This window comes from Pelobates fuscus, chromosome 3 (genome assembly GCF_036172605.1).
Source record: "Pelobates fuscus isolate aPelFus1 chromosome 3, aPelFus1.pri, whole genome shotgun sequence".
Classification (NCBI taxonomy): Eukaryota; Metazoa; Chordata; class Amphibia; order Anura; family Pelobatidae; genus Pelobates; species Pelobates fuscus.
The window spans coordinates 384,417,032-384,444,972 of NC_086319.1; the positions used below are offsets into that span (position 1 = coordinate 384,417,032).

General features: G+C 41.1%; 1 protein-coding gene across 1 annotated transcript; it reads right to left on the reverse strand.

The window, feature by feature from the left end:
• On the reverse strand, positions 1-27,894 carry LOC134603697 (mucin-3A-like). The gene is made up of 14 exons (XM_063449875.1): positions 27,855-27,894; positions 27,565-27,717; positions 26,099-26,224; positions 24,377-24,481; positions 23,537-23,641; positions 23,297-23,415; positions 23,147-23,205; positions 13,114-13,268; positions 9,400-9,462; positions 5,081-5,246; positions 4,650-4,805; positions 1,889-1,992; positions 355-428; positions 1-36 (listed from the first exon to the last, which is right to left on the reverse strand). The coding sequence occupies exons 1-14, from the start codon at positions 27,892-27,894 to the stop codon at positions 1-3; spliced, it is 1,461 nt and encodes a 486-aa protein (XP_063305945.1).
• Between the last annotated feature and the right edge of the window lie 47 nt (positions 27,895-27,941).

Consider the following 27,941-nt stretch of genomic DNA (forward strand, 5'->3'; position numbering starts at 1 on the left):
TCAGTCTTTCAAAACCTCTGGTCTCTGTATTTTAACCTGTACAAGAAGTAAAGATTATGTAAAGGTTAGTGAAGAAAGAGGACCAATAATTAAATAAGAACACGGGGAAAAAAAGTTGAAAGAGTTTCAATAAATGAATGTATTGTACAAATTCTAAAATTCTGATATGAAAATTCCACCCAACAGAGATGGAAAAGCACAATGCCATGACATAATGTTCAACAAAATACAATGTCAATCTATAAAAAGCAGTCAATCATAAATAAATATAAGAATGGAAATAACAAAAGTCATTTAGGGAAGGAAAGAAAGAGAAATTATATGAAGAGGAAGAGAAAGTCAATCTTTGCCTACCTGGATGGTTGTATCTACATTCTCGAGGGCTGGTCGGAATCTCTCTTTGGCAGATAAAGAACTTTGCTGATAATCTGGACAAAGAGGAACATTTAGTTAGACATGGTTACTAAACATCCTTCCCTGCATAGGGGCACAATAAAAGAGCAATGCATCCATCCCTCTGCTTGCAAGGTGACACCAACAGAAGAAGCTATGAGACAGTCTCTACTCCTGCGGGCTGATACAGTGATACAAACAGAAAGAGCTATGAGTCTGTCCCTGGAATGTTTTTAGTAACACCAACATAAGGCTGATTTATAATTCTCAGTCATTCTAGAGTAGCTGGATTGTGGTACTTTTAAGCTGTTTACATACTATTACAAACTGCCCTTTGTAACTGGCCCTTTAAATTACAAATTACCCTGCTTCCCTGGGTTGTGGAGAAGCCTATTTGCCAGCCTCCTTCCTTATTACTATGGCCCCTGGGAGATTGTGCCCCTGAAAACGTATGGACTTTTATTGGATGTGTATGGCCCTTTAAGAACCGGCTGGGGACATATTGTGACTTTGGTGAACCATGCCCCTTTAAGACTATGTCCCCAGACATGTAAAATAACTTGTTCCTGGTTTTCTCCCACTTGGTTCAGTAAATGGGGCTTACTGAACCAAGTACCACACAGGCGGACCACCCAGAAGTGGAAGTGTGTCATCAATTTACCTTCCAGGCTGGGAGCCTGCTGTAGGTAAATTGCCGACCGCCGGGTGGCCACAGTTTGTGCAAATGAACACGTGGCGGTGGCTATCTTTGTTCATTCGAACGAGATCAGTGATATGTAGCCAAATCTATGGAACTGAAATCGGCTACACATTTTCACGAACACCGCTGACCCTTACCTTCTCCTAAACTCCATTTTCAGCTTTAGAGACTAAGTCCCGTTCGACAGTTTGAACTCACCGCTATACATATATTTTTAAAGTTACAGTGTATGTATAAATACTGTATTTTTCCTGCCTGTGATAATTATGTTAAGCATTGTGTACCATAATTATATCACAGGCAGAGGGGGAGGATTTTGTGTGTAATTGCTGGGTGTGTTTTCTGTAATGTACGTGTGTTGGTTGTTCTGTAAAACCATGTGGGTGGTCCTATGTAAGGAAAACCTGCATAAAAGAAGGCCTTTTGGTGCCAAATAAAACAGAATGACTTGACCCTCTAACTTGCAGCCTTGACTCATGTTTGTAGGGGACAGCTATAATCACTACAGGGATTGCTATGCTCTTCATACTCCCTTAGCCACTGAGCTCTTGTAAGAGCTCTTGTTCCTGATCCTGCTTCGCTCTACAGAAGGAAGAGGTTCACCTACTGGAACCTGGAGCCTGGTCGTAGGTCCAGGGTGGATAGCAGACGGCGAGATCCTAGCCCAGCAACGTCAGTTCGTGGAGTCTGCAGTGCTTATAGTGTCTACGGTGCTGATGGTCCTTTGGTGAGCGCTAAGAGAATCCTTTCTATGCTCCAAGTTCCAGCTAGCCTGGAGGCAACCGTAACACATACCTTCATATACTGCTTCACTTAGGTTGGTGATTCCTCGCACAACACTCCATTCATCGTCATTGTCTTCATACCATGATTTTTCATCATCTTTGAATAACGTATGCCTAAATTCACAAAGCGTTGCAGTTATATAACTATCTGAGCGCACAATGTACAGGTATAAGGGAGCTAGAATATTACAAATGATTGAGATCAGGCCAGATTATATATATATATATATATATATATATATATGCAGAAATAAGGGAAGCACTCTCCGGTCTTCATAAAAAGTCCTTTAGTATTTTATTTCCAAATTTTCAAATAACGATCGACGTTTCGACCCCTCAGGGTCTTCCTCAAGATCAGTGTATCAATAAACAGATCGACAATAAACAAAAAAAAAACAGATCGAAATACTCTACTCATGGCTTCCAGTTTTCATCCCAAACAGTTTAAAAGATCATTACCGATATCACAGTTTCTGAGGGTCCTCAGATATAACACAGAAACGGACAAACGAGACACACAGATCCAAGAGATGTGGGAAAGATTTAGAGAACGAGGATATCTACCGTGTACACTCAAGGCGGCACATACTAAAGCAGTGGACATTTGGAATCGTGAGAAAACTACTTCCAAAAATAGGACAACACCCAAAACACCGAGGATCTATCTCCCTATCACTTTTCATACAGGGACCTCGATCATCAGAAACTCCATTCATAAAAACTGGGGTATGCTTAGATCGGACAAATCTTTACCTAGAACATTCTTGGAAACACCCATATTAAGCTATAAAAGAAACAAAAAATTGAAAGATCTCCTGGTCAAGAATGATCCTATAGCCAGTTATCGCAAGCCCGCTCTGATCTCCAAGAAAGGTTGCTTTAAATGCAGTGGGTGTGTGACATGTGGTCACATGATCAGTGGTACAACTTTCGCCCATCCTCATAGTGGCCTCAAAATCAAAATACCACACTATATTACATGTACCACTGATCATGTCATATACATGATCACATGCCCCTGCGGACTCTCATATGTGGGGAAAACCGACTTGACCCTACGGGATCGCATAAGAGGACATAGATCTACGATTATGACCGCATTCAGGGATCAACATAGCGACAAACCAGTGGCCAAACATTTTTTAAACTTGGAACACAGACTCCCGACTCTCAGATTTGTGGCCATAGATCATGTGCCTCCCATGTCCAGAGGAGGGGACAGATCGAGGATCTTGCTACAACGAGAGGCCCAATGGATATATCGATTGGACACTGTCGCCCCTAAGGGGCTCAATGAAAATATTATTTTGTCTATGTTTCTATAATTGGGGTATAGAACACCGTGAGATGTGTTGTATATATTTGAACTTTTCATTTAGTCTCTCCAGCTGTCTCTCTTGCTCCGTTCTCTCTGTGTTGCATTCTTTTTCAGTCTTTCTCCAGTATCTCCTGGTGGCTCCTGATCGATAGAATAGGTCTTCAAAATGACTTACTCCTCAAGAATATGGCTATTTATCCCCGAGCCGCCGACTCTATTATACATAGAGTTGGAATAGTTATTTTTGACAGTTATGACATAGCTGCCCTGCTTTGCGTCTTTACATAGACTATGGTCATCATAAGCTAGTTCTCCATTGTTATGTTGGTTATGATATGGTGGATATCACCTTTATATGTATTTTTCTATGTCCTATGTATATATAAGATTAGGTGATATAGCTCTCTGGGGAGATCTATATGACATCTATGCACATTTTCTTCACTGCATGCAATTTGGCACTATTTTCATTGCGTGATCACATACGTGGATTCACTGTAAAAGTCTTACAAATTTGTTTGCATCTTATATAGCTGTATGCATAGCTATTCCTACATTTTTCATAGTTCACATTTAATTTACATAGATATATATTCACATATCTATACACTGCTCGGGATAGATAACTCTGTAAATGTTTTGTATATGGGTTTCCTAGCAACACATGTACACGTCAGCACGCACGTAGCACGACGGGTCACGTAGTCACGTGATCGCTAATTCACTTCCGGGTTTACACGGAGGAGGGGAGGTGATTCAGTCACGATTGGTGAGTACATTATTGATTATGCTATATATTTGGTTAATGTTTATTGATACACTGATCTTGAGGAAGACCCTGAGGGGTCGAAACGTCGATCGTTATTTGAAAATTTGGAAATAAAATACTAAAGGACTTTTTATGAAGACCGGAGAGTGCTTCCCTTATTTCTGCATATATATCTTCTACACGTGGGATAGCACTAAGGCATCTATAACTTGATTTTTGAGATAGGGTGAGTGCCAAGCATATTTGTTTTTTATATATATATATATATATATATCTCAAAGCACAGACACATAACACAAGGAAGCAAACAATACATTACAAAAACAGTATTTTAATAAATATATAGGGGTGTATATAAAAAATACCCCTCTCTGTCTCATTAGAGATATCTTTGCCAGAAGCTCAAGGAAGCAGGCTGAAGGGTCAGTGTTAGGACCTGCTTAGGGGGGTCTGCCTTGATGTTGGCAGGCGGGCATTCCCTCCAATGGCCATTGGAGCAACTAAATGACCTCCATTTGTCTAAATATACATAGGGCTTAAGGTGAGAGTGCAGGTAACTTTTTCTTTTCTTTGGTTTTTACTATATATTGGGGCTGATGTGTACTGTAGTCATTGCTGCCGGCCCAGTAGGGATGGGAGTGAGCGCAGGACTTCTCTTTTTGTATTTACAAAAACAGTACTTACTTTTTCTGGTGTTTTCGAAACATGAAGAAACTCAAAGTGAAAATAAATATTACAAGCACTGCAATTGCCGCACCAATGCCACCATATAATCCTGCCTTTAATATCTTTCCCTGGCACCCCTGGGAGGTATATATGTATGTTTCTGTTTTTGGACAACTGCAAAACAAAGATAGAGCAATACAAAGTTACTAAACAAAAACATATCACAAAAACACACATTTTAGGCCAGACAAACAACTGTTAACATATAATTGCTAAATCCGGGAAGCATTGCATTCAATATTAGATAATGGATTCATTATAAGTGTCTTTGCGTGAGGCTGTATTTATGTACTATCGCACCATATCTCATTACATAATAGAATGATGTATCAATTGGAAGCATCATTTTGTACATAGTGATTGTTCTATAAACCATAACATATACTCACAAGCAATGTGCTCCTGTGACCTTTTGTAATTGGCAGGTGCCATCATGACAATTTAAATAGCTTTTTGAATTTGGACTGCAGCTTGAAACACAGATCAGGCTATTATTAACAACGATTGGTTGAAAGTGTTCCTGAAAGCCAGACTGAACAACTTCATTGCAGCGATCTGCAAAAAGACAATACAGATACATTCAGATTATTTCTTTCATGCCTACTACCAATCAGGGCTGGTGCAAGGATTTTTGCCGCCATAGGCAAAAAAAATATGCCGCCCCCATATGTTCTGCTCACCATGTGACATCATAATGCCCCACCCAAATGATCTGCCATATAGGACAACACCAGTGCTGCACACAGTGTCTTATCTGAAAAGGCAATGTGTTTACCTTAAAAAGCCTGCAGGGACAGGCTATAGACACCAGAACCACTACATTAAGCTGTAGTGGTTCTGGTGACTATAATGGCCCTTTAATGTGATGTAAATTAGAGACTAGTGCCACTGAAAATATACTGGATTGCTTACTTACCACCAGATGAGGACAAGAGGATGAGGATGGGCTCAGGCTGCAGTCTGGATCCACTGGTCTGGTGTAGAAGAGGATCTCTGGAGACTGTTTGTAACAGTGTCCACAAAAATCAATGAACAAGAAGCAGACCCATTTTTTTGGGTCACTTACACAGCTCAAGGTCTGGGCCCCCAGGGCCTGACCATGAGTATGTCTACAAGGCCCGTCCACTGTAACGGATACCTTCCGTTAATATACGCTTCCTAGCTTGCGCCGAGGACCACAAGCACCGCACTGGACACCACAACCACCGCAGACTCCACAACTGCCATAGCTTAACTGGAGCCTCGCCGTCTTCCGTCCACCCTTCCATCAGCTTCTGTCCTCCAGGACCGTGTGGGGAAGACCTCTCCTCCAAGGAGAGTGTAACAGGAACAAGCTCTTAAAAGAGCTAAGTGATTAAAGCTCAAGGGAGTATGCAGAGCATAGCAATCCCCAGTGTGAATATAGCTGTCCCCTCCAATCACGAGACAAGACTACGTGTTGAGGGTCAAGAAGATTTGATGTTTAATGGCAGGTACTCTGCTTTTATTCAGTGCTCCCCTGCAAGGGAGACGCCCCCAGGCAATTAGCCATTAACCAATCAGACAACGGTTACATCCCACAGATTCCCTCCCCTCTGCTTGGGAGATAATTGAGTTTCTTACTGTATCTCCTCAATTATCTCCAAGCTAAAAACTTATACCTTTTATGCATTTTTATAACTTTCTGATTTTTCATCACACAGGAATAAAACTTATATTTTTATGAACAACACAACTTCGAAAAAAACATATTCAAAATTCGTACAAATCCGTTCAGGGGTTCCAGAAATATTAAAAAGTCTCTTTGGACCGACTGCACACCTGTTTGCATGCCCAAAACAGTTCCACAGATTCAGGCTCTTTGGTCGGTCTATTTCTGCCCTGAAAAGTAACAAAGTCCCATCCGAAGGCGGCGTTCGAATCGTTGAACACACTTCGACTTCTGTCGAAGTGTCGAAGTGAAACCAGGGTTGTGTTTCCGTGGTGTTCAATTGTCTACTGGAGGTCTATTTTACACCCAAAATGACAAAGTCCCGTTCGAACGTGTGTTTGAATCTTCGAACGGGACTTAGTCTCCAGCCGCAGTGCCGAAGGGCAGGGGAAGGTACAGGTCAGCGTTCGACTGGATTAAAATGGCCGCCGCCACCACGTGTTCGACTGTCTAATGGCGGCCACTTCGACTACTTCGGCACTTCGGCTGTATCCGAAGTGCCATATCGAAGTACCAATCTTTTGTACAAAACAGTTAAAGGGCCAGAAACAGCATAATATAAGTCCTTAAGTCCCAACTCAGTTCCTTAACCCCTTAAGGACACATGACATGTGTGACATGTCATGATTCCCTTTTATTCCAGAAGTTTGGTCCTTAAGAGGTTAAAGGGCAATCCATCCCAGGGCCATAGTCGCAGGGCAGGAGGCTAGCAATCAGTCCTCTCCAATGCCCAGTGACAAATGGTAGTTTGTCACATCCACCTACATGGCCCACCCATGAGTTCGCTCACAGGGAGTGGAGTGTACGTGTGTAGGGTATGTTTTATGTGTTATTGTAGAGGATGTAATGTGTATGTGTTCTTATGGAATGTAGTGTATAGGGATAACAATTTGTGTAAGGTATGTAGTGTGTGTATAGGGGATGCAGTGTGTGAGGAATGCATTGTGTGTTTCTGGTTGTATGTGTAAGGGATCCAAGGTGTGTTTCTGTGTATGTAATGTATTGCAGTGTGTGTCTGTAAAGGGTGCATTGAGTGTGTGTAAGAGATGCATTTTGTTTCTGTGTGTGTGTAAGAGAAGCAGTGTGTGTGTGCTTAAGGGATGCACTGTGTGTTTCGGTATATCTGTGTATGTGTATGGATGCATTGTATATGTGTGTAGTTTGAAAGAGAGGGTTTGTGGGGTAGGAAAAGGGTTGAGAGGGGAGCAGGGTCTTTATTTTTTTATAGTGCTCTCCCCTCCTCTCCTGTCAATTACTGCTCTCCCCTCCCCTTCTGTCCATCAGTGCTCTCCCCTCCTGTCCCTTAGTGCGCTCCCTTTTCCCCCTGTCCCTTAGTGCTCTGCCCACCCATCCCTCAGAGCTCCCCCTCCTGTCGCTTAGTGCTCTTCCCTCCACTCCTGTCCCTTAGTGATCTCCCCTGTCCCTTAGAGATCTCCCCTGCCCCCTGCCCCTTAGTGGTCTCTCCCCTCTCTTCCCTGTCCCTCAATGTTCCACTCCCCTCCCTGTCCCTTTGTGTTCTCCCCCCCCCCCACTTAGTGGTCCTCTCCACTCCCACCTTTTTCCCCTAAGTGGTCCTCTCCACTCCCACCTTTTCCCCCTAAGTGGTCCTCTCTACCCCCCATTTAGTGGTCCTCTCACTCCCCCCTCAGTGGTCCTACCTCCCCCTCCTTAGTGGTCCTCCACCCCTTAGTGGTCCTCCCTCCCCCCTTAGTGAACCACTCTCTCCTCTGCCCCCTTAGTGGTCCTCTCTCTCCCCCACCCTCTCTTAGTGGTCCTCCCTCTCCCCCCCTATCCCTTAGTGGTCTTCCCCCCCCAACCCCTTAGTGGTCCTCTCTCTCCCCCAACTCCTTAGTGGTCCTCCCTCCCCCCTAGTGTTATCCTCCCTGTTTTATCTTCTATCGTTGTAGCGTGGGCGGATACAATCTGTCAACATTGAAGTTGCTGTTTAGTAGATAGGAGAGTGCGCTGGATCTTGTGTATTGTTTATTGTATAATATGGCCCCCAGCAGCACCCCATTTAAGCATGTTCAGGTGAGTGCAACAACCTCCCCATGTTATATATATATATATATATATATATATATATATATATATATATATATAAATAAATATATATATATATATATATATATATATATACATACATATTACACTCTGTTAACCACCACAATCACACTCAGTCAAGTCCCGTACACAATCATACTCTCTAAACCCTTGTACAATCACACACACATTGACCACAGATAAGCCACTTATGTCTGTAGCTTAGGGAGGGGCAACGAGAGGGCCCTTCTTTGAATCTTGCACTGAGGCCCAGCTCATCTTAGTTAAACCCCTGAATGAAAATATGAAATTATCAAATAAATGTACACAGAGTTATTCATTAAAGTAAGAATTGTCAGAAATCCGACTTGAATGTCAAATGGAATGCCTAAATAATCAAAATGAAGAACAAATTTGACTTGGAGAATTTTTCCAATACAGCTATTTATTTTAAAATTCACTTTTCCAAGCAATTCTCACTTCAGAGAATAACCCCGACCGTGATTTTTAAAGACATTTTTAACATTTACTTAGTCTTTAATATTTTGTCTTTGAAGGGCCCCGGATCTAATTTTGTCCGGTGGCCCAGATGGCTGTCTGTCCGTCCCTGCCTCCTGGTGTTCAGCTATGTAAGTGAAAAATAGCCACTAATGCATTATAAATTAAACCATTAAGGATTATTGTTTGAGGAAGTTTTTTTTACATTAAATCACTATGTTTGTTGTTTTTAATTTTCAGATGCAGCTTATAATTGTTTGGGCACCAATATTTTTTATGTTTATTGGTCAAGTTTGCTTGTCGATGCCAAGCACTGTTGGCTGCTACATGAAATATCACTTTACTATTTTATTATACTATTTCTCCTATATTTTTATTACATAAGGTGTTCACTAATTTTGAGAGCCAATTTTAGTCACCTTATTAGCGGATTTATCTGAAATATTTTGTTGAACAACAGAACTAATATTCACGTACCTTTTTCACTTTTTGGAAAAACAGCAGTTAATTTGCTGTTGTCTACGTCAATACACAGTTTTGCTGCAATGGAAAGAAACAAAAAGGTAAAGATAAGCAGCCCCGGTGGGCTTACAAACATCCATTGCAGAAGGGCGAGACAATCGGGGGATTATTCAGTAAAGTATGAATTATCGAGAATTCAGCTTGAACAGGAAGCAAATGTTTAAATTTAGGTCAAAACAGAAAAGAATCAGACAATTTACATGGTTCTATTTGAATGCCCTAAAATTCATACCTTAGTGCAGGGGTTCCCAACCCAGTCCTCAAGTAGTACCTACCAGTCCAGAAATTAGGGATTACCCTGTTGTGTCTAAAGTGTTATTTCTTTTCTAAAAACATCATAAACACAATTGGGTAATCGTTAAATCCTGAACTGTAAGGGGTTACTTGAAGACTGGGATGGGAACCACTGCTTTAGTGGATATTTCTGTTGGTTGGAGGCAACATCTCCTGAATAAATCAAGAAATATTTTTTGCATTTATTTTTATGCCATTCTCAAGTCACGGTGTAGAATAGTGGTTTTCAATCTTGTTTGGAACCATTGATACTTCTTGGAAGGGAGGTCTGGCCAGCCTGGCTTCAGAGCACCTGGGTTATATGGTACGTGTGGTATCCAGTACAAGACATACTTCAGTCACAGAAAAATGTCCATGACACATCTACTTTATTTTTCTTTTTACCTAATCAGTAGCTTAAATTGAACCTGTCATGACAGATATAGGTTTGCTGTTTATTAACCTTCTGCCTTGACTCATGTTAACAATTAAGAGTTTCTTCCCTTAAAGGGACACTATAGTCACCAGAACAACTACCGCTTATTGTATTTGTTCTGGTGAGTATAATCATTCCCTTCAGGCTTCTTGCTATAAACACTGTTTTTTCAGAGAAAATGTAGTGTTTACATTACAGCTTAGGCTAGGGATACCTCTACTAGCCACTCATCAGATGTGGCAGTGCTGCAGAGTGAGCAGCACTGCCATTCAATGTCTCCAACCTCTGCATGCAGACACTGAACTTTCCTCATAGAGATGCATTGATTCAATTCATCTCCATGAGAAAAAGCTGATTGGCCAGGGCTGTGTTTGACTTGTGCTGGCTCTGCCCATGATCTGCCTCCTTGACAGTCTCAGCCAATCCTGTGGGGAAGTATTGTGATTAGCTCAGACCACCACTTCTAAATATGTCAACAGAGTCAGGTAAGGGGCAGAGGCAGCAGTTGCAGACTTGAATACAAGTAAGATTTTACTATATTTAGGGAGTCAAGGTGAGGCCAGTAGAGCTAGATTGTGGTTTTAACACCATAGGGTCCAGAATACATATTTGTGTTCCTGACCTATAGTGTTCCTCTAATACTATTAGAAGCTCATATTCTAATGTATACCCATTATCCCTGTCTCCTGCTGAGTGCATCAAACATGTTTTTTAGAGGGTGTTACACTAAAACATAGCTCTCCTTTATAACCCTGTTTGAGAAGCACAATCTTGCATTCCACAACAGGTGAAAGTATCCAACACTTTATGTTGGTTTTATGGTATGTAAATAAACCTTATCTGTTCTCCCTCACCCTCTCCATTCTCAGATTGTTTGTCCAAAGCTCCTGAACTAAATCATACTGACTTTTTATCCTTTGCTACTGACTCTTTCACACAGAGCCTGCCCCTCTCCCTCCTTCCTATTTCAAACATTGTGTTCCGTTAGCTTTTTTTTTATCTCTGTACCAATAGGCACAGAAATAAATGAATGCCCTTTTCCATCTCTTATTTTAAAGAAATCTGTTCAGTTCTGCTAGTACAATTTATATTGTTTATGCCATGACACAGGTATGCTGTAGTGAAGATGGTTTTAAATGTGAAACCTTTCTTTTAATACATAGTATTAAAGAATAGGCAACACTTAGTTATTTGTAAAGGCCAAAATAGCTTGATTGATTTGTAAAAAAGAGGAGACCCTTGAGACAAACAAGGGGATCCTAAGTAGCAGTTCTGAATACACAGAAAGAAAAATGACTGGGTAGTACAGGGTAAGAGGCATAAAATAAATAACGCAATTACGCTAGGTAGTGGAAGTAGAGTGCCCCAGCAAACGTGTAGAAAGGGGGTATATGGTATATACCTGTTCTATATACCTGATCTATGGTATATACCTATTCTATATATCTGGTCTAGCTGTGCACAAAAAGGTGAAGGGTGAAGAGAACCCCCATACTGACGACAAAAACAATAATAGCAAAACAGCCTGCCTGTCAATAAGGACATTTAAAGTAGAAAAATCTAACTCTAATGAAGAACTCTGAGTATCCAACAGGATTGAGCTGAGTAGACTTGAAACGTCAATGACCTAGTGAAACATAGAAAAAAATGGTAGTCTGCCTGTAAATGTGGGGTCATCCAGGGTGGATAAACCTAGCCCCAATAAGCTCTGATCACCCCACAGGAATAAGCTGACTACACTTGAAACGCCAATCCCTATGTCCGGTCAGTAAAGATACCAATTAAACACTAACTTGTGAGAAAAACATACTGCCTAAGTGCTACCTAGTGAAAACATAAATTACGGTAAAAAATGATGCTATGTTTTCACTAGGTAGCACTTAGGCAGTATGTAATTGCGTTATTTATTTTATGCCTCTTACCCTGTACTACCCGGTCATTTTTCTTTCTGTGTATTCAGAACTACTACTTAGGATCCCCTTGTTTGTCTCAATGGTCTCCTCTTTTTACATTGTCTTTATTTTGGGTTACCCCCTGTCAAGTAGTTCTGTGATAGGCATCGTTTAGGATTGATTTCACACGATCACACGTTCGGTTGTGACCGTGTGTATCAATTTCTTTTTCTTGATTCCAATTTTGATTGATTTGTAGATCTAAGTTTTATTTGCCATGAAAGGTATGCTTTAGTCACGTTGGTTTTGAATGTGAAGCTTTCCTTTTAATTCATAGTGTTAAAAATGGGTAGCACTTATAAATGCTGGGGTATCCACTAAATTGTGACATTTTTGAAATTCAAAGTGAATTTCACATTTTAGGACAAATTAGCGGAACTTAAAACTTGGTTGGTTTGTAGATATTTTCCATTTATGGTAGCTATTGTGACCTAACATTAGATATTCACATGAATCCAGTTTGAATTTCTGGCAATTCACAGTTCAGTAACTAATCCAGTATGATTAGTTTGCCTAATCTAAGTAAAGAATAGATTCACCTTAATTACTAAACGTCATGTCACATATACTCAAACTGTGAGAGATGCAAGTGTCTCCCAGGAAAGGGATCCAAATCTATCTTGTCAGTGAACGTATTACTTGCTGTTGTTTAATGGATAATAAGGGAGTTCCTTCAAGTAGTGCTCTACCTACGTTAGGTCCACTCTATTTATTTGCTGTCCATAAACATTAAAATTAAAATTATATCTAAGAAGACATGGTAAATTTGCCAAAGTTAGATTTCATTACATAAATCACACCTGCAACGTCTGGCTATGCCAACTTCAAAGTAGCACATGCTCGTTTGTGTACTTGAATGCAGATGCATTTAACCCCTTAAGGACACATGACATGTGTGACATGTCATGATTCCCTTTTATTACAGAAGTTTGGTCCTTAAGGGGTTAAAATGTGTATTCTAGCAAGTAAGACACTCTATAATGCACACTTTATTTACCAAATACTTACATCCGTTTGATTCACTTGTGCAATTATTATTTCTAAAATTCTCCAAGGTCTGATTGACTTTCTGAAGTATCTCCTCGTACTGTTTAATCACAGACTCATTTTCATTATATTCAGCCTCAACAATCACCTCGTGTTTAACATAGACAGAGCCATTGCTGCAAGAAATAAACAAAGTCTGGTAAAATGTAAAAAAAAAAAAAAAGCTACAAATATAGAATAAACCCAAATAAATCTATACTGTTTTTTTTTAAATATATATATATATAGCTTGCAACTATTCATGGCAGTCTATACAAATGGGTTAGCTACGCCCCTTACAGCCAACAGGACAGGAAAACACCATTCCTAAGGTCCTCAGTTTTCTTCCTGTCCTACAGCCCTTCGGATGGTAGAATTTTGCTCCCTTTACTTATGGACATATATATCTTTATTACTTTATTTTGGGTTTACTATTTGCTGTGGTGCCTTTATTCTGTGGTACCTTTATATTATGGAGTCTTAATACTGTGGTGTCATTAAACTGTGGTGCCTTTATCAAGTTGTGCCTTTAAACTTTGGTGACGTTTGCACCTTGTTTCCTTTTAATCACCTTGCAGACACTTTTACTTTATTTCGTATGCTCCCCCTCAATTTATTCACAGGTCCCTGGGTGTTCAGGGGCCATGTATGCTGCAGACCAAGCTCTCTACCCCATCTCTAACCTGCAAATGTGCAGTTCGTGTCTTAATGGGACAATACCGATGACTTGCATTATGGGAATACAAGTCGCTGCGACCATATTGGATGACGTAGCACGCTGCAACACTTTTGGGTTTAGAGCCGGATGAGGATCAATAAAGGGACAACGCCACGGCTTCTGAAGTGCTTCAGAAGTGATTTCCTGCAGGAGGATCTATGGCAGATGGCACCGGGCTAAAACTCTCCCGCAAGAACCCTGTATATCACTTCAGGGTCGACGTATGGGCTTGGAAGCTGGGAGTCCAGGATGCTTTGAACGGAGAGACAGATGATTTATGCATGCTGACGGGCTAATGAAGGGGCATGTCCGTTTATATTGGCAATAAGAATTAGTATTACGGAGAACGCTGGACCCTGCGAGGGGTGAAAGATCCTGTCTAGATAGCAGATCTGTTCCTAAGAAGAGTGTTTTTTGCTGGAAGAATGGATAAAGGAACTGGAGCACCGGGTATGGCAGGAGCTGTGGCTGGAAGATGCCTACATGGCACTCTGGTGGTATGCAGCACAGTATATACACTGGACAGCCGAGCATGACAAGCCAGAGGGAGAGGAGTTTGATGGCCCTGGTTTGTTATGGGAGTCTTTTTCAGAGCTTGAGTTTGGGAGCTCTACACAAACCCGGTTCTGTGTCATCTTTGAGTGGAGGGAGAGTATGCACGACTGGGATGACCCTCACGAGGTGGAGCAAGACCTGGCCTACCTAGTAACCTGAGAGATGGAGCTGGAGCAGGACTACCAACATCTGTTCCACTCCATTGAGAAGGAACGGCAGAAAAACAGAGTAACAGACCCAGATCCAGAATCCTTCAGCTGGGACAATATTGTGGAGAGTTACTGGGAGGAACCCCAGGCGGCAGGTGGAGATGGGACCGAGGTCTCTCCACCGGCCCTACAATGATGCTGGGTGGTCGGCCCAGATCCCCAGTGGCAGATTGATTTGCAGGGAATAGAGAGCAGAGTCTCCTTTCCCCAGCGGCAGTGTGTGGTGCAGGGAGTAGAGAGCATCGTCTCGCCTCCCCAGCGGCAGTACTCCTTGCAGGGAGAGGAGAGCCCTGTCTCCCTCCCCCAGCGATAGAATGAGCTACAGGGGGCAGAGACAGTCGGTCCTGCTCCCCAATAGCAGTGTATTTTACTGGGAGAGGAGAGCCTCGTCCTCCCTCCCCAGCGGCAGAGCGAAGTGCAGGGAGTGGAGAGCATTGTCTCCCCTCCCCAGCGGCAGGACAATGTATTGGGAGTAGAGACAGTCTGTCTCCCTCCCCAGCGGCTGAAAGTGTGTAAGGGAGAGGACCCTGTTACCCCCCCTCCCCAGCGGCAGCTTAGCCGAAAAAGGGGAGACAAAAAGCTCCACACCGGTGCAGATGGGGCCGTAGTCTTTGTGCCCAGACCACAGGGGGTAGGGAAAGTCGGTCCTGTCCCCCAGTAGCAGGGATATTTATCCAAAGGGGAGACAGTCTGACTCGAACCCTACGGGAAAAGTAATAGGCCAGGGTATCTCTTCTAACTCATTTAAATTGAAAAACGGTACTAGACAAGGCTGTCCACTTCTCCCTCTTCTCTATGTCATGACCATTGAGGTACTGGCATCTTAGATAAGAAATAACAACAAAATAAAAGGTTTTAACAACCATGTGGAAATAAAAATAAAGCTGTACGCAGACGATGTACTTATTGTGTTGGAGGACCCAGTAAACTCATTAATGAATCAATGGAGGTGATAGTAGGATATAGCCGAACTCAGGAAATGTGGCTGCTTTATAAATATCAAGAAAAGCAGTCTCACACTAGCTCAGAGGATGACATTTCTGGGTGCAGAATTCTATACCCTCCAAGACACCATTTTCCCTATCTCAGGAAAAGTTCCATGGATTGTGGAAGTTTTCTCTCCCAGTTTCTTAGTTTTCACTTAGCAACAGCAAGAAAGTGGATGCAGCTACTAGGAATCCTGGATTCCACCATCAGACGTGTCAGATGGGCTCACTGGCATCTCAAGGACCTCAAAGGTCCTTTCTGTCTCAATTTTGGGAGCCCCTACCCCCCCCCCCCTTGCTCCCACTGCATCCCCTACCCCCCTGCTCCCACTGCATCCCCTACCCCCTTGCTCCCACTGCATCCCCTACCCCCCTTGCTCCTACTGCATCCCCTACCCCCCTGGCTCCCACTGCATCCCCTACCACCCCCTGGCTCGCACTGCATCCCCTACCCCCCACTTGCTCCCACTGCATCCCCTACCCCCCTGCTCCCACTGCATCCCCTGCTCTCTCTGCAGCCCCTACCCCCTGCTCCCCCTGCAGCCCCTACCCCCCTGCTCCCTCTGTAGTCCCTACCCCCTGCTCCCACTGCATCCCCTACCCCCCTGCTCCCACTGCACCCCTGCTCCCTCTGCAGCCCCTACCCCCTGCTCCCTTTGCAGCCCCTACCCCCTCTGCAGCCCCTGCACCCACTGCATCCCCTACTCCCTATGCAGCCCCTACCTCCACTGCATCCCCTACCCCCTGCATCCCCTGCTCCCTCTGCAGCCCCTACCCCTCTGCTCCCTCTGCAGCCCCTACCCCTCTGCTCCCACTGCACCCCTGCTCCCTCTGCAGCCCCAACCCCACTGCTCCATCTGCAGCCCCCCCCGCTCCCACTGCATCCCCTACGCCCCTGATCCCACTGCAGCCCATACCCCTTGCAGCTCCTACACACTGCAGCCCATACCCCCTACAGCCCCTACCTCCCACCTCCCTCTGCAGCTCCTAACCCCTGCGACCACTGCAGCCCATACCCCCTACAGCCCCTACCTCCCTGCTCCCTCTGCAGCCCCTACCTCCCTGCTCCCTCTGCAGCCCCTACATCCCTGCTCCCTCTTCAGCCCCTACCCCCTGCTCCCTCTGCAGCCCCTACCCCCTGCTCCCTCTGCAGCCCCTAGCCCATAACCCCTACAGCTCCTACCTCCCTGCTCCCTCTGCAACCCCTACCTCATTCAGCCCCTACCTCCCTGCTCCATCTGCAGCACCTACCCCTGCTCCCACTGCAGCCCCTACCTCCCTGCTCCCTCTGCATCCCCTACCTCCCTGCTCCCACTGAATTCCCTACCCCTCGGCTCCCACTGCAGCCCTTACCTGCTGCTCCCACTGCATCTCCTGCCCCCTGCACTGTGCGCAATGGTAGGGTTTTGCTTTTGGTAGTGGCTAGTGGGCTACCCAACTGCTCCCACTGCAGCTCCTTTTACCCTTTGCACCCACTACATCTTGTCCCTCCTCTGCACCCACTACAGCCTCTATTCCCCCCTGTACCCTCTGCAGCCCCTTTCACTCACACCCTTTACAGCCCCTTCCTTTCGGCACCCTCTGCTGTCCCTACCCCTTTGCACGCACAAACATAAAGGGACACTATAGTTACCAGAACAACTACAGCTTAATTTATATTATACAGCTTAATGTAGTTGTTCTGGTGAGTATAGTCTACCACTGCAGGGTTTTTGCTGCAAAGACTGCCTTTTCAGAGACAATGCAGTGTTTACATTGCTGCCTAGGAACACCTAGGCGCCTCCTGTGTCAGTGTTGCAAAATGTGCAGCACTGACATTCAACATCTCCATGCTCTGCATGTCGACGCTGAACACTTGTCATAGAGAAGCACACACACATATATATATATATAGCGATTTTCGCTATATATATATGTGCACAGAGGGCAATAAATAAAATAATACTCCCCTTTCCCCCTATTTTACACACACACTGAATCCTTACAAGCACACTCTGCACTACACACACACACTACATTCACTAAACACACTCTGCACTACACACACACTACATTTACTAAACACACTCTGCACTACATTCACTAAACACACTCTGCACTACACATACACCACATTCACTAAACACACTCTGCACTCACTACAAACACTACATTTACTAAACACACTCTGCACTACACACACACACACACACACACTACATTCACTAAACACACTTTGCGCTACAGACACACACTACATTCACTATACACATTTTGCTCTAAACACACACACACACACTACATTCACTATACACATTTTGCACTACACACACACTACATTCACTAAACACACTCTGCACTACATTCACTATACACTATCTGCACTCACTACAAACACTACATTCACTAAACACACTCGGCACTACACACACACTACATTCACTAAACACACTTTGCACTACACACACACACACACTATATTCACTATACACACGTTTCACTCACTACAAGCACACTACATTCACTACAAACACACTACATTCACTATACACACTACATCCACTACAAAAACACACACTCTGCATTCACTATACACACACATACATTCACTACACACACACTCTGCATCTAATGCATGCATACAAACATTACATACATTACACAAAACGTACAATCTGCATCCATTATACACACTGCATCCATGACACACTTACTGCATCCACTATACACACTGTATCCATGACACACATACCGCATCCACTATACACATTCTACATCCACTATATACACTGCATCCATGTCACACATACCGCATCCACTATACACACACACTTCATCCTTGTGGGCGGACTCGGGGCTGGCCCCGGGGGCCCAGATCTTGAGCTGTGTCAGGGGCCCTAAAATTTCTGATGGCAGCCCTGATGCTGCTTGTGGCTAGTACCCCAGAAAATAGAATGTGTGAACTCCAGGTTTTGTCCTGTGAACCCCCATTCACTAATTTTCAACAGGATATGGTTGCATCCAGTACCAGAGATCCTGCCTAAGGTAATCTTCAAATTCCACTTGTACCGGGAGCTTGTGTTATCTTATTTTTTTACCCTTATCCTTCCTCTCCAGAAGCATATACCTGGCATTATCTGGAAGTGGTTAAAGCACTCATCGTTTATCCTGAAAGAACCAGCTCTTTCCATAAATCATCTAGACACTATTTTCTCCCATTTGGCCACAGAAAGGGTGAAGTGGCCTCCACCTACACCTTGAGACAGTGGGTGGTAGTAGCCATGTCAAAGGCTTATCAATGCCATTCTCTACCTGTACTGAAGGGTATCAGTCATAATGCAGTTGTAGCATCTTGAGCTTCTGTGGCAATGGTCTCTCTTGACAATTTTTGTAAAGCTGGCACTTGGCATTACATACTGGATGTTAAAGCAGCCAATGGAGCGCTATTTGGACGTTAAGTCTTTAACTCAGTTCAATCTTCTTTTCTCTGTTGACTTGTTCTAAATATTTGATTTGCAGTTATTTATGTTTCTGTCCCTCCCTTTGAAGCTTGGGTATTCACATTTGTATAGGCTGCCATGATAAACCAGGAAAGTGGAAAATGTATTCATACTTACTGTCATTTTCTTTTCCTGACAGCATATACTACCCACCCATTAAGATGACTCTATCTACGGTAGAGCTTTTCACTGACTGAGGACCTTAGGAATGGAGCCTCCTTTTGGAGTCTTTAGTGTTTTTCCTGTTCTATCGGCTGAAAGGGGCTAAACTAAACCATTTGTATATGCTGCCATGCATAATAGCCAGAAAAAACAAAATTATGCTAAGTATGAATACATTTTCCACTATAAGTGATAGTCTGGCATTCTACTTATAGAAAGGAAAACAAAAACAAAATTTGATATCTGCTTGCTTCCCAGTGCAATTTAAAAAAAACAAGAGCACTCTCTGGGACCTACCAAACCAAAATGTCATGTATTAAATAAATATAAGATCAATGTATTAACCAACCAGGGTCTTTATCAAGGATGTTTGTAATGGAGGTACCATATACAACCTGAAACAACAATGAAACACATGCATTTAGCCCCTTAAGACCAGAGGGCGTACTATTACGTCCTTTTTAAAGTGGCTCTAAACGCCGCAGGGCGTAATAGTACGCCCTCCGTTTTTTTTTCACTTACCCGGTCGCCGGTTATCCCACGCCGGCGATCCCACGCCGGCGATCGCGGTTGGGGGGACTCCCAGGGAGCCCCCCGCGGCACGTCTGCCCTCTTCAGCCCCCCCGAGCCATGTGAGAGTGAGGTCCTTGCGAGGACCTCACAATCACATGGCCGGGATAGCTGGCCTGTAATGACAGTTAGTCCCCCTGCTGGCTGAAAATCAAATTAAATCAAGTTAAATAAGTGTAAAAAAATATATATATATATACTTAGATCATATATATATATATATATATATATATATATATATATATATATATATATATATAGGAAACATGGGGGGATGGTTGCACTCACCTAAACATGCTTAAATGGGGTGCTGCTGGGGGCCATATTATACAATAAATACACAAGATCCAGCGCACTCTCCTATCTACTAAACAGCAACTTCAATGTTGACAGATTTTATTAGTTTGTAAAAGATTTTTTTTAAAAACACCTAATCTAGGCAAAAAAAAAAAAAAAAAAAAAAAAATGGGGATTTAGTTACATTATATGATCATACATTGCATAAGCCTGCCACAACGTCAATGTACCCCATCTTTGGCAGGTCCTACTCTCACAGTCTAATGTCTGCTCTTATGAGATTAACCACTTACTTGGGAAAAAATTCCATCTGAGGCTCTCTGCAGTACAAGGCTAAATAGGGACCTGAGATGAGGCACCTGTAACAGGGAGGGGTGCAGAACCAAGGAGTTGGCTAGACTCCCAAATATATATAGGAAACATGGGGGGATGGTTGCACTCACCTAAACATGCTTAAATGGGGTGCTGCTGGGGGCCATATTATACAATAAATACACAAGATCCAGCGCACTCTCCTATCTACTAAACAGCAACTTCAATGTTGACAGATTTTATTAGTTTGTAAAAGTTTTTTTTAAAAACACCTAATCTAGGCAAAAAAAAAAAAAAAAAAAAATGGGGATTTAGTTACATTATATGATCATACATTGCATAAGCCTGCCACAACGTCAATGTACCCCATCTTTGGCAGGTCCTACTCTCACAGTCTAATGTCTGCTCTTATGAGATTAACCACTTACTTGGGAAAAAATTCCATCTGAGGCTCTCTGCAGTACAAGGCTAAATAGGGACCTGAGATGAGGCACCTGTAACAGGGAGGGGTGCAGAACCAAGGAGTTGGCTAGACTCCCAAATATATATAGGAAACATGGGGGGATGGTTGCACTCACCTAAACATGCTTAAATGGGGTGCTGCTGGGGGCCATATTATACAATAAATACACAAGATCCAGCGCACTCTCCTATCTACTAAACAGCAACTTCAATGTTGACAGATTTTATTAGTTTGTAAAAGTTTGATCAAAGTATATATATACACATATACACACACACACATACACTGTCTATGTGTATTTTAATTTTAATATATATATAATTATATATATATATTAATATCAAATTACACGTAGACTGATACTGATTAAATATATATATAATTATTGTTATATATATATTTATATATAATATAAAAAAATATGTAAATACGTAAAAAAATAAAATACAAAAAATAATTAAAAATAAAATATTAAAAAATATATAGATGTGTTTTATTTCGTTCTAACTGTATTGTGATATTAATATATATATTTATTTATATCAAAATACATGTAGAACGAAATAATATATATATATATCTATATACATAAATATATACGTATATATCACTATATATATATACCTATATATAAATAAAAATATTTAAAAAATATTATATATATATATAGGATCTTGAAAAAGACCCGGCAGGGTCGAAACGTCGATTGATTTTTGTACACTTTTTTGATGACCAAATAAAGCACCAATTTGTCCACTAATTTGAAGACCTGTGAGTGCATTTTGATTTTTTTCATTTATGAGTATATATATATATATATATATATATATACGTATATATACACATATGTATATATATATATACATATATTAATTCTACACATATATTTATGTAATAATTTTACATAATTAAGTATCCTAATTAATTACAATTAGCGGGACCTGCCTGACAACCCATGCCGAAAGTATAGGGAATTTAATTTGCTAGCACTATATTTAACCCTATAACCTTCCACGACACCATAAAACCTGTACATGGGGGGTACTGTTGTACTCGGGAGACTTCGCTGAATACAAATATTAGTGTTTCAAAACAGTAAAATGTATTAACGACGATATCGCCAGTAAAAGTGACATTTTTTGCATTTTTCACGCACAAACAGCACTTACACGGACGATAATATTGCTGCAATACTTTTTACTGTTTTGAAACACAAATATTTGTGTTCAGCGAAGTCTCCCGAGTACAACAGTACCCCTCATGTACAGGTTTTATGGTGTTTTCAAAAATTACAGTGTCAAATATAAGGCTTGTGTTTCATTTTTTTCACATTAAAATTCGCCAGATTGCTTACGTTGCCTTTATGACCCTATGGTAGCCCAAGAATGAAAATTACCCCTATGATGGCATACTATTTGCAATAGTAGACAACCCAAGGTATTGCAAATGGGGTATGTCCAGTATTTTTTAGTAGCCACTTAGTCACAAACACTGGCCAAAATTGGCGTTTTTTGCATTTTTCACACACAAACAAATACTAACGCTAACTTTGGCCAGTGTTTGTGACCAAATGGCTACTAAAAAAGACTGGACATACCCCATTTGCAATACCTTGGGTCGTCTACTATTGCAAATGGTATGCCATTATGTATGTAAATTTATTTCCTGGGCTACTGTACAGTCTCAAAGGCAACGTAACCAATCTGGCGAATTTCAATTTCAAATGTAACACGCTATATTTGACCCTGTAACTTCCCAAAACACCATAAAACCTGTACATAGGGGGCACTGTTTTACACGTGAGACTTTGCTGAATACAAATATGTGTATTTTATTGCAGTAAAAGCAAACAGTATTATGACATTGACAGTTAAAATGTCATGTAGAACTAAAAAAATAAACAAAAATCTTATTTTCGCCCATTTTTTTCATATTAAATTATGTTTCATAGCTAAATATTTTATATTAAATGAAAGCCCTGTTTCCCCTGAATAAAATGATATATAATAAGGGGGGGGGGTGCATTTAATATGAAAGAGGTGAATTACGGTTGGACAGACATATAGCGCAAATGCCAGGTTTTGTTTACATTTTGTTTCGTTCACAACTTGTACATTTGGCTGAGGTCTTAAGGGGTTAACTCTATATTTAAGATTAAATGTATGAGTTTAATTGTTTACCTTTTTCAGGTACTCCAGAACATATATATAGGGACTTGTGGTTTACCCTACTGTTTATAGGTCATTGTTTTTCGGGTGACCTACCTCAAACTAATGACTATCGCATCTTTATATCCAGGTAGATCTTTATAGAATACTTGCATCTATAACAAAGATGGGGAGAGGTGAAAGGTTATACTGTGCAACTGATGTATAGATTGCTGAACGATTCACATACTTTGATCACATTCTCACCTCTAATTTAAAGTTCTTTATGAATTCATAGTATTCATGTGAGTCAGTTTGATTCAAGGCAGGTGTATAATTCATGTTAGTGATTCTCAGGTTCACTATGACAGTGGTATTAACATTACCTGCCAGGAGAGAGATACAAAGTCAACTGTTAATTTAGAGCCAGCAGGTCATTTCTAGGGATGTTGATGGATCTGTGGTGGCCTGTACATTTCTCATGATCTGTCAAATTGAAACACTTACCACCAACCTCAACTCTGTCTACCACACTCTCACACGAGGGCCCATAAAACTGATCGAGGCAAATGCATTTAACTCCATCGTAGGTACCTCCATTCTGACACAAATCTTAAATAAAAATAATACAATTTGCTGTTCATTGAAATAGTGATAGAAGATAGTAGAGAATAAAGAAATGCATAATAAAAGAATGATATATTTATATTGAGAACGTTTGAGAGATAGATAAACAACTCAGCTACACACAAAAACAAAAGTGAAACACTTGTTTTCAAAAAGCAGATTATCTGGGTTATTCACTTAACACCTTATATTGTCCGAATGGACAAAATCTGGTGAAAACAACGGAAAGCCAACTGCATTGGCAATTCTCATATTTATTAAAGCAAGTCAGGATTCAGCTGGTCTGGGAATTCATTGTATTCATCTGAGCTGTTTTGACTCAAGCCAGATTTATAATTCATGTTAGCGATTCTCAGGTTCACTATCACAGTGGTATTATTTTTACTTCAGTTCAACTTTTAATTTAGAGCCAGCAGGTCATTGCTAGGAATGTTTATGGGTCTGTGGTGGCCTGTATTTTTTCATGATCTGTTTTCTCTAATATGATGATTATGTTATGAATTTGATTAATTTCTACCCTGTGGTGCTAGCTATAACACAATGTTGGCTCTAATCATGTAGCATGTATTATTGCTATCATGGTTTTATTTTTAATATTCAACTCAAGGTCTTTTTCTTTATCTATCATCTTGTTTCCAGATTACATAATCTGTATAATCAGATTCAAAGTTCTGGCTCTGATCTGGCTATCCTGTCAAACTGTCAACTTGAAACACTTACCTTCAACCTCAACGTTGTCCACCACACTCTCACACGAGGGCCCATAAAACTGATCCAGGCAAATGCATTTAGTTCCATCATAGGTACCTCCATTGTGGCACATAACTAAAAAAACAAAAAACAAAAAAACGTGCTGTAAATTAAAATGTGTATAGAAGATAGCAAAAAAAAAGAAAGGCATGGTAACAGAATGAGGGGTTTCTACTGATGTTTGACTGCTCAGCTAATACTAGGGTAAGTGAATCCATATCAAGAGGTCACAAAAGATAAGAAACTCAGCTATGCATCAACACAAATGTGAAACACTTGTTTTCAAAGGGCAGATTATCAGGTTTATTCACTAAACATCTGATTTTGTACGAATGGACAAAATCCTGTGAAAACAACCGAATGCCGACTGCATTGGCGATTCTTATATTTATTACGGCTAACAGCGGTCAGGATTCGGTCGGTCTGTAACATTCATTTGAATGAGTTCGGAAATTCAGTGATTTACGCATTCAAACCAATCTACAGCACCAGAATTGTAGATTTATCAACGACTACATGGCGGCTGATGATAAACTGAATAAATCCAGCAGGATGCTTTTTCATAAATTGTCATTCACTTGCTATTTGCAAGTGAATTGATAAATTGAAGAACTATTTGACACTAGGTCCCCTGTCCCTTAACATGTAAAGTAGCCCCATTCTATGCAAATAGGTGAGGGCAAATTATTGGGTTACTAGCTACAGTGTTGCAATGGCAATGTTTAGAAGACATGCCCGACCTGAACTTGTTGACTTTATATTTATTCCATTTTTTTAAAGTAGTTTGGCTAGCTAGCGCTGGCCAGCCGACACATAATTAACTCAATCCCTCCACCTAGGGATTTCAGCGAGTTGTCCACTGGCTACTAGCACTGCCACAGGGCAAATTGTTTGGTGTTTTTTAATCCAGGCTCAGAATTTAATTCTCCGAGCCTGGATTTGTCGCATTTGGCCGGAATTTCAGCTGTTCAGCTGATTTCAGACAAAATCCAGATGCTGTTCAGGTCCTGAATGACAAAATCTGGACTTTGATGAATTCCGTCAACACTGTCCATTTTTTGCAGTCCGTATGTCCTGTATGTAGTCGGATGGTTTTGCTTCATTATTTATATACTAATCTCATGTACATTGTCTCTAATACCATACGTGTAGCACTGGATTCCCATTTCTTACTGCAGTAAAAGGATATCCCATGTTTCAAATAAATGTTATGATAATATTTTTTTCAAATAACAATCATTTGGTAGTAAAGGAGCTAACGAACCCTAACTTTAACTCTCAAAAATAACTAACTAACTCTCCCCCTACACCCCTGGGACATTGCAGACTAGTTTAGTGAAGAGAGGGTAGAGGAAACTCCAGGGTCCCCCTGCTGCAGGTCCTCTCCAACTCTTGCAAGCCCCAGCTGTCAAAAGCATTGCTTTTGAAACCTGTGGCAATGTTCTGACGAGGAACCTGGAACTCCTGGGCTCCATCTTTCCTATATTGGTTAGGGTGCCACCAGACCTCTCTGGCAATAGGTAAACAGTAAAATATTAAATTAAAATGAAAACTGCTCTCTCACATCAATACACAATCCCTATCCTTCCTACCTAAAAAAATTTACACACATACTTTGGGTCCACTACATACACACTGCATCCACTACATACACACTGCATCCACTAGACACACACTGCATTCACCAAATACCTGTAGTTTTAGTTGTTGGTGAGGTGGTGGGGGACGTAGGAGCGGTAGTTGTAAGTCTGGTGGTTTCTATGGCTGAGGTACTGGCGACTGGAGGGATCTGTGTTTGTGAACCAGTTTCTGTAGATCCTTTTGATATTTAAATTTAATATAAAAGATACTTAGAAAAATATACATGTAGAGTAATATAATAAATATATGATACTAAAGCATTTATTAAAAGAAAGCAGAATGTCTGGGGTGTGGATACATACATTTACCACTCGAACTTTGGTCTTATGGTATATTTATCTATGTACATGTATAGATCGATAGACAGACAGAGAGAAAGAGAGAGAGAGAGAAAGACAGAGATATAGACAGCCAGCGGACATCGATACGTACCTCATTTGAGTGCACACCTGGTGCCTTTTTAGTAGCATTTACCACTCAAACTTTGTTCTTCTGTTATTTGTACATGTGTATATATAGAGACAGACAGGCAGTCAGACAGTTAGGCATCGATAAATACCTTATCTGGATACCCACCTGGTGGTGTTACAGTATGGCTGGTAGTAGGATACAATCTAGTGGCAGTGGTTTGTGAAGCGGTGGTAGACAGAGGAACAGTATTTGTAAGTGCAGTGGTTTCGATGGGTGAAGTACTGGTGACAGGAGGGATCGGCGTTTGAGAAGTCGCTTCAGTAGATACTTTTGATATTTAAATGCAATATAACAAATACTTAGTTAATGATACATGTAGATTAATATAAATGATACATGGTACTAAAACATTTTTTAAAGGAAAATAATGTCTGAGTTTTGGAGACATCCATTTACCACTCAAACTTTGGTCTTATTGTATATGTATCTATGTTCATGTATATATAGAGATAGCTAGATAGACAGACATACAGAAAGACATTGATAAGTTCCTTATATGGATACCCACCTGGTGTTGTTACAATATGGCTGGTAATAGGATACAGGGTAGTGACAGTGGTTGGTGAAGCGGTGGTAGACAGTGGAACAGTATTTGTAAGTGCAGTGGTTTCTGTTGTTGAAGTTCTGGTGACTGGAGGGATCGGTGTTTGTGAAGCATTTTCTGTAGATCCTTTTGATATTTAAATTTAATATAAAAGAAACTTAGAAAAAGATACATGTAGAGTAATATAAAAGATGTATGATACTAAAGCATTTATTAAAAGAAAGCAATGTCTTTGTTTGGAGACATACATTAACTTTCCTCATATGGTATATTTATCTAGGTAGATGTATAGATAGATCGACAGACAGACAGAGAGAGTGAGAGAAAGACAGAGACATAGACAGACAGAGGACATCGATACATACCTCATAAGAGTGCACACCTGGTGCTTTTTCAGTAGTATTTACCACTCAAACTTTGTTCTTCTGTTATTTGTACATGTATATATAGAGATAGATAGGCAGATAGTTTGGCATCGATAAATGCCTATCTGGGTACCCACCTGGTGCTGTTACAGTATGGCTGGTAGTAGGATACAATGTAGAGGCAGTGGTTGGTGAAGCGGTGGTAGACAGATGAACAGTATTTGTGATTGCAGCGGTTTCTTTGGGTGAAGTACTGGTGACAGGAGGTATCGGCGTTTGTGAAGCAGTTTCTGTAGATCATTTGATATTCAAATGTAATATAACAAATACTTAGTAAAAGATTAATGTAGATTAATATAAAAGTTATACGATAATAAAGCATTTATTGAAGGAAAATTATGTATAGACTTTGAACATATTCATTTACCACCCAAACTTTGTTTTATGGTATATGTATCTATATTCATGTATATATAGAGATAGATAAAGAGATAGATAGATAGATAGATAGATA

Bases quoted from the DNA above. Each gene is read 5' to 3' on its own strand.
- LOC134603697 (XM_063449875.1), bottom strand. From the start codon at position 27,894: ATGAATATAGATACATATACCATAAAACAAAGTTTGGGTG. The intron at 1,993-4,649 runs GTAAGTACTGTT...TTGTGAATTTAG, and splicing joins TTTCGAAAACACCAGAAAAA to GCATACGTTATTCAAAGATG. The intron at 429-1,888 runs GTATGTGTTACG...CTCTTTGTCCAG, and splicing joins AAGTGAAGCAGTATATGAAG to ATTATCAGCAAAGTTCTTTA.